The following is a 7,847-nucleotide window of genomic DNA, read 5'->3' on the forward strand; positions in this document are numbered from 1 at the left end:
CTTAACAGAGGAGTGCAGGGTCTGGACAAGGACGTGTCCGCCTTCCTGGGTGACCCCTTTAGGCGGTTCCCCCTTGCTGTTTGCCTGCTCCGGGCAGCAGCAAGACCCGGGGCCTCCTAGAGGAACCACTGGAACCCGGAGACGAGTTAGCACCCAGCGGAGTGAAAAAGAGCAGCGGGAACCAGTGTGTGTGTGTGTGTGTGTGTGTGTGTGTGAGTGCGAGTGCGCCCTTTCGGAGCGGAGAGGAAGCCTTTCACAAGACAGTGAAGAGGCCTCCGCTTCCCAGATTTCAATCGGGTCTCTTGGCAGAGGCTGCGGCAGTATTTCTATCCTGGCCAGCGAGTTGGTTTCTCTCTTTGAGACAACCCCGCAGCCCCGCAAGATGGGGACAGATTCCTCACAGACAGGCCTCCTCCCAGCACAGCTTCAGGGCCTCCCCACCATCACCACGCTCAGCCTGTTTCTGGCGCGGGAAGAATGTGTGGCGCTCCCAGGGATGCTGGCAGCGGCCCCACCGCTTGGCTCCCAAACGAGAACCATCTGGCGGGGCGAGGGAAGTCAGGACAGAACCGGGAGAGGCGGCTTGCTCCACTTGCTCGCTTGGTGGCAGCCCCGTGCTGGCAGGATTACCAGGCACAGGGCAGGGGACGAGGGAGGGAGACAGCCCCAGAGGAGGGACGCCGCGGGAGGTTGCCTTTGAACCTCGGTGCGTCCCTGAACTCACGGTGCTCCCTCCTGTCTTTTGCTCTCATAAATGTTTCTTACAGGGGCTCCTGGGCTTCGTAGGTCTGGTCGGGGAGCCAGGAATCGTGGGAGAAAAGGTAAGTTGTGTTGAAGGGAACACCTAAACAAACAGAGCTTGTGTTTTGCAATCTCGAAAAGATGAAGGGGCTGGTTGACCTGGGGGGTTCAGACTTCTTTCTCCTCATTGCCCTGGCATCTGGGCCTTCAAAGGACCTTTGTTCCTTTTGTGACCTGTGACCGAGGCTCAAATTGGGGAGGTGACTTGCTCAAGGTCACCCAGATAGGAAGTGGCAGAGCTGGCATTTGAACCAGGTTCAGTGTCCAAGGCCACACTTGCCTACTAAGTCACTCTGCCTCGGGCTGGCCCAGGTGGCCAACAGCCTGTGGCTTCCCCTCCCCCACCCCGCCCCCTGCCCTGCCCTGCCCCATGGACCCTGGAGGGCACCCACTTTCCTTCCTGGGGCTTCTCTCATCCTCGGCAGGCCCTCGGAGGAGCTGATGGTACTCCTATTGGGCAGATGGAGAAACTGAGGTCCAGAGAGGGGAAGCATCTACCTTCATCTGCCCCCACCTGCCCCCAGGCTAATCCTGAGCCGCCCTCCTCAGCACTCCCTGTATCTAAGACCCTCTGGCCACCACATGTTCCTCCCCCCGCCCTTCCCCCTCACCCTCTTCTTTTTATTTTAACTTCTGATTTTGAAATACTGATAGATTCACAAGAAGTTGCAAAAAAGAGTACAGAAAGGCCCAGGGTGCCCTTTCCCCTGTTGCCGTCAGGGGTAACATCTTGCGTCACTGTGTGCAATGTCAAGGCCAGCTCTGCCCTCTCTTCTTGCTCAAATGCTCCACACCCCTCCTCGCCCACAGACCATCGCCCATGCTGTTCCCACGCCAGGTACACTCTTCCCACTCTCATCCCCCCACCCTTTGTCTGAATGACTCAATTACCCTTTAGCGCTCGGGTCAAGCTGTACTTCCTCAGGGGCGTTTTTCCCCACCAGACCCTGCACCCAGTGGGTCAAACCCCCTGTGAAAGGCCTTGGCACCGAGACCCTCTCCGTCACTGCTCGGCCCCACTTTACATCCGTTTTGGCGATGTGTGTCCATCTCCTCACAACACTGGGTCTCACTCCCTGTGAGCAGGATCTGCTTATGTCTACTCACCACTTCGTCTTCCGGGTCCAGCATATCGTGCTGGTCACATAGTAGATGCTCAATAAATGTTTGATGGCCAGGAGGGTGGACACAAGAACCAGGGTCTCACAAAAACAGCCGGATTCGAACCCAGAGCCCCTGCCTTCCAGCCACAGCTCTGTCTGCTACACTCATCCTCTCTGCCCATCTGTCAAGAAAGAGTTCCCAGCATCTCATCCAGGTTTGGGCAGGGGGTGGGGAGAATGAAAGACATGCCTTCCATTGCCATCTCCACCTCAGCATGACCAGCTAGGCCCTAGGGCAGCGGTTCTCAACCTGTGGGTCGCGACCCCTTTGGCGGTCGAACGACCCTTTCACAGGGGTCACCTAAGACCATCCTGCATATCAGATATTTACATTACGATTCATAACAGTAGCAACATTACAGTTATGAAGTAGCAACGAAAATAATTTTATGGCTGGGTCACAACATGAGGAACTGTATTTAAAGGGCCAGAAGGTTGAGAACCACTGCCCTAGGCCCAGACCAAAGGGGACGTGCAGTTAGCGTATCCTCGATCAGGACGATCCTTGCCTGAGGGAAGCCACTGTGTGGCATGCTGCAGTGGAGCTGAGGCCTCCCTGGACTTGCCCAGGGTCTTAACTTCTGCTGTGTGACATCCCAGACCGAGTGATGTGGCCATGAGCCGGGCAAGGACTCTCTATAGACCTTGGGCAAGTCCCTGCCCCTGTTTGGCCTCCAGAAGGCCCTCTGCACCTGCCCCCCACCGAGCCATCTCACAGCTGTGACCTCCCTGAATTGTTGTCTCCATCACAGGGTGACCGGGGCATGATGGGACCCCCAGGAGCGCCTGGACCCAAGGGGTCAATGGTAAGGAGCAAGTCTGCATCCCTCTGCCCTCTCCCGTCTCAGCCATGGCGGCAGCTCCGCTCTCTGCCTGCCTCTGCCTCCTCCAGACATTCAGGATGGTTTGCTCCTTCTCCCTCTTGGGGGTCGAGGGGCGGGGGGCTGGCTGCTGCTCTGTGTCCCTGGGTGGGGCTGAGCCGGCCAAGGTGGGAGGGACTGAGGAGGAACAGACACCTTCCACCGCCTAGTCCTTCCTTTTCTTCCCTCTGCGTAGGGTCATCCTGGAACGCCCGGTGGTGTTGGGACCCCCGGAGAGCCCGGACCCCCGGTAAGCAGAGCCCTCGTGTCCCTGAGCTCAAACCCACTGTCGGGTGAGGGTGAGGCATCCAGGCCTCAGAGTCAGACAGACCTGGGTTCGCATCCCAGCTCCACCGCCCCCTGACTATCTTGCCAGGGCAGATCACTGAACTTGGAGCCTAAATTTTTCTCAGCTACAAAATAGAGAAAATAACTGTGTTCCTGATAGTGTGATGGCACAGCTAAATGAAACCAGGCGGCTGATGCTCATTCATTCCACAGTGATGTTCATTCCATAGTGATGTTTATTACACGGGGCATCTTGGTCATTAAAATACTGTGAAATTTGTGCCTGGGGCCTGGCCAGGAGCTAGGATGCAGCCATTCACAAGGCAGAAAGCAGTCCCTGTCTGTCCTTTAGGAGCTTCTAGTCTGGCATGAGGGAGAAAGAGAACCCAATAAATAAGGAACTTTGGGGAAAGGATGGAAGAAATGGGAAACGTTGGGCAAAAATGGGCTGAGGATTACAGCCGAGGATGCAGGGGTCCTGGGCTTCTTGCGATGACTGAGGGACCTGGGATCTTCCTGAGGATCCCAAGGCAGGGAGGGATGGGAGAGGCAGGAGGGCTGGGGGAGGCGGGTGGTAGGAGCACCCAAATTCAGAAGCCCCTTCTATTCTCCGTGGGGTGATGTGGGGGTAGGGAGGGCTGGCTTTTACCTAGAACATGGACCGTCTGGTCCCTCTGCCTCTGCTGATGGAAGATGTGGAGACTGGCAAGGCACCCACTTCAAGGCCAGGGCTCAGGGCTAGGGGTCCACTCTGGGAGATGGAGAGATGGGCTTCAGGCAGGTGGAAAGGGTGTGGGGGGAAGCGCCCAGCCCAGTCAGGACCCCCAGGCAGGGCAGGGGGATAATAACTTCAGGCTGCCCAGGTCCCTCCAAAGGCCGGATTGGGGGGCTCCCTAGGGTCTGATGAAAGAGGCCACAGGAGCCTTTGGAGATTGGAACACATGGAAAGTGTGCACACACCAGATCTCTGCACCAATTAGGGAAGCAAGGCCAGCACAGTTCCTGAACGTTTGCGTGCACCTATTGTGCGCGGAGCCTATGCCCAACTCTAGGGGTGCACAATGGTAAGAAATAGCTCTGCTCTTAAGATTCCCACTGTCTAGTGGGGGTCCCGAATATAATCGTTCTCTCACTCATTAACAGGTCTTTACTGAGCACCTACTATGTGGCGGGCAGTGCTGGGTGTGAGAAACCTAGCCACAAGTGACCATCATCCAAACATGGGTGACAGGCAACAGTGGGTTCTGCCTACCTACCCTCCACCCGCCCAGTCATTTTGATGAGGCAGAATGCAGAGCTGAGGTCAGAAGCCAGCTCTCTGGGCCCCACATGGCATGTTTCTTCCCGGTTCATGAGGAGGAGGAAAAGCCACATTTGGAGGGGCTGGTTCCAGGCGAAGGCACCCAGCTTGGAATCCAAGGGCCCAGCCACCCAACCAGAGGCTACGTCCCACCTCCCTCCCCAGTGTTCACAGGACCTGAGCAGAGGGCCCAGGAAACACTCCTGGAAACAGAGTGATGCGAACCCATCAGCGTGGGAGGTGCCCAGGGTCAGAGACCAAGTACAAGGATGCTAGGCACCATGATCAAACTCTAGCTCTGCCACCCCTGGACTGCAGCTCCCTGCGCCTCAGTCTCCCCATCTGTCCAGTGGGAAGAAGAAAGCCTGGGAAGGAGTTGCTGGGACAAAATGGAAGGCCAGTGGGAGGTGGGCCAACAGTGGGGACATCCAGGGTAGCACATAGGAGGAAGGTGCTGACCTCCTGAGAATGCCCTACCCCCGTAGCCCAACTGACATCCTCCCGCCCCATGTCCTCAGTGCTCCCATCTGTTCAATGGGTTGGCCCAGACTGAGTGAAATCAGATCCCAGGGTTGCCAGTGACCCTTCACTGCTGCAGCCTGGGGCTGCCCCTGGATCTCGTGGGGCTCCTTCCGCCAGCCGGCTGCCCCTAGTGCCGCTGGGGAAGCCGGAGAGCACCAAGGTCAAGGTCAGAAAGCCGACTGTAGAATCAGACACATGTGAGTCAAATCCTGGGCCCCCACCTACTAGCTGTGTGCTTGTTGGCAACACCCACAGCTTCCCTGAGCCTCAGCTTCCCCATCTATAAGCCAGCAGACTACTACCTTCATTACGAGATCGCTGTGAGACAAACGATTTCGTTCATGCCGTAATTGCTCAGCAAACTACCTGCATATACTAAGTGCTTATGAATGGTCTTAGTAATAATAATTACTACTTGTTAGCTACACTAATTACCACAAGTATTAATAAGACTATTACTAGTACAGGGACATTTCTGGCAATATTGTTTGCATCTGATTGGCATTTCCCCACTTTTCCAAACACTTTAACACCCATGTTTTTCTGCAGTCCCTGAGGTCCATCAATATTATCCTCCCCGCCCTAACCGGTTTGGCTCAGTGGATAGAGCATCGGCCTGCGGACTCAAGGGTCCCGGGTTCGATTCCGGTCAAGGGCATGTACCTTGGTTGCGGGCACATACCCAGTGGGGAGTGTGCAGGAGGCAGTTGGTCAATGTTTCTTTCTCATCAATGTTTCTGACTCTCTATCCCTATCCCTTCCTCTCTGTAAAAAAACAATAAAATATGTTTAAAAAAAAAAGATTATGCTCCCCATTGGGGGGGCGGGGGAGGGGGGGGAAGGTCAGGTCCTGAGAGCTCCAGTTTCTGGCCTTCTCCTTCAAGAGAGCTGGTAGCTGCTACCCTTTCCTGGGGACCAGCCAGGTCACTGTGTCTTCTCAGCAGCTCTAGGAGGCCGAGGCTCTTCTTATCTAAGTTTTTTAGTTGATGAAACTGAGGCCAAAGCGTTTAAGCCACTTGCCAAACTGACAGAATGAGTAAGCGGCAGAGCGGGATTTGAACCTCGGTCTCTGGTGGAGCAGCTGGCCCGTGGAAGCACTTGGCTCGACTGCCGCTAAATCGAGACTCGGCTCCTGGGATTTCCCAGGGACGCATCGCGTGCCTTCTGCGGTCTGAGCTCCCTCCATAAAGTGGTCTCCACCGTCCGCCCTCGAGTCAGACCTGCCTCTCTCTTGGGCCAAGCTGGCATCACACCCTGCTTGCTCTCCTGACCAGGGGTCGGGTTGGGACCCAGCAGCAGCCGGAGGGTGCGCATCCCTCGAGGCCATAGGGGGAGAGAGATGGGAGCTGCTGGAGTTTCTGCTGAGGCCACAGGCGGAGCTGGGCTCTCTGGTATTTGGAGGGGGCTGAGGCCGCCCCCTCTTCCTGTGGAAGGAGCACGCCCAGTCTGCGACTGGCCGCTGGGCTGCTCTAGCCTCTCATCCCCAATGTTTAGTTTATGAAACTGAGGCCAAAGAGTTTAAGTCACTTGTCAAAGCGACAGAATAAGTAAGGGGCAGAGCTGGGATTTGCAAGTAGCTCTGGAGGGGTCCTGGCCGGCCACTGGGAGCAGTTGCTGCCTGATGGGTATAGCTGGGGCCGGAACCCGGGAAGAGAAATTAGGCAGCGAGACCGCCTGCTCCCTCTCTTGGCCTCCTTTCTCTCCCTCCCCACCTTCTTCTGTTCTCTTCAGTTGATGGCGTATTCATCATTCCTTCAACAGATTCCTAACTCCCTGCCATAGGCCTGTGCGGGGCCAGTGCTAGGAACAGAGCCAGCCCTGCTTTCTGTCCCTCCGCCCTGTGTCTCCCGTGCGCCTCTTCTTGTCATTCCAACATCAAACCAAGATAATTGGCATCCTCCTCGGGCCAGCCTATGCCCTTCTCTTTGCACCTCTCCACCACCCCCTTATCTACCCAGCCCCCACCCCCTTCCCTGTGTAAGCCTCCATTCCCCTCCCTCACCTCGGGGCTGTGGTCTGGTTCCCCGCCACACACACACACACACACACACAGTGCTGTTTCCAGGCTTTCAGGGAGCTCTCCGGTGATAGTTGGTGTCAGGGTGCGGGACAGAACTTGGGTTGCCACATTCTCCTTGCTGATAGGGGGAGACAGGAAATGGGCCCTGGCTGGTGTGCTCAATGGTTAGAGCATCACCCCACGCATCAAAGGGTCAGGGTTTGATTCCTGGTCAAGGGCAGGTTTGCTCCCTGCCCCCTATCGGGGCATGTGGGGGAGGCAACCCATTGATGTGTCTCTCTCCCTCCTTTCCACAGTCTTAAAAGCAATGGAGAAAAGATCCTTGGGTGAGGAAGGAAATGGACCCTGGCTGGTGTGGTCAATGGTTAGAGCATCAGCCCACGCATCAAAAGGTCAGGGTTTGATTCCTGGTCAAGGGCAGGTTTGCTCCCTGCCCCCTATCGGGGCATGTGGGGGAGGCAACCCATTGATGTGTCTCTCTCCCTCCTTTCCACAGTCTTAAAAGCAATGGAGAAAAGATCCTTGGGTGAGGATTAACAACAAAAAAAGAGGAAATGGGAATTTAAGGAGAGCCTTTTCTCAGAAGTGTCATGTAGCCTCTGCTTGTTGATTTTGAGATAAAGAAGGAAACGGCTCATGCAGGGAGGCCTCCCCGCAAAGGAGAGGAAGGGTTGAGGCCCAGGAACCAGGCGGAGTCCTGCTCAGGGTTGCAGCTTCTCCTCTGCTTCTCCCAGTGGGATAGATTTTCCCCCGGGGCCACAGCCTTTAACGTGAAGGCTGCTGAGCTGGGCAGGGGGCCGCTCCTGAGGCCAGGCTGTGCCCCTTGCTGCTCGCCCTCAGTGCCAACTCACTCCCTGACAAAGGGCTTCTCCAAACTCTTCTCCCCACAGGCT

General features: G+C 56.2%; 1 protein-coding gene across 1 annotated transcript in view; it reads left to right on the forward strand.

The window, feature by feature from the left end:
• Window positions 1-7,847, forward strand: part of COL27A1 (collagen type XXVII alpha 1) — a 143,710-nt gene that overhangs the window by 80,205 nt on the left and 55,658 nt on the right. The window contains 5 exon segments of the mRNA XM_015567140.1: window positions 768-821; window positions 2,717-2,770; window positions 3,021-3,074; window positions 5,011-5,131; window positions 5,190-5,254. Of these exon segments, the coding sequence (XP_015422626.1) occupies window positions 768-821; window positions 2,717-2,770; window positions 3,021-3,074; window positions 5,011-5,131; window positions 5,190-5,254 (348 nt within the window).

The sequence above is a fragment of the Myotis davidii genome, unplaced genomic scaffold (genome assembly GCF_000327345.1).
Source record: "Myotis davidii unplaced genomic scaffold, ASM32734v1 scaffold142, whole genome shotgun sequence".
Classification (NCBI taxonomy): domain Eukaryota; kingdom Metazoa; phylum Chordata; class Mammalia; order Chiroptera; family Vespertilionidae; genus Myotis; species Myotis davidii.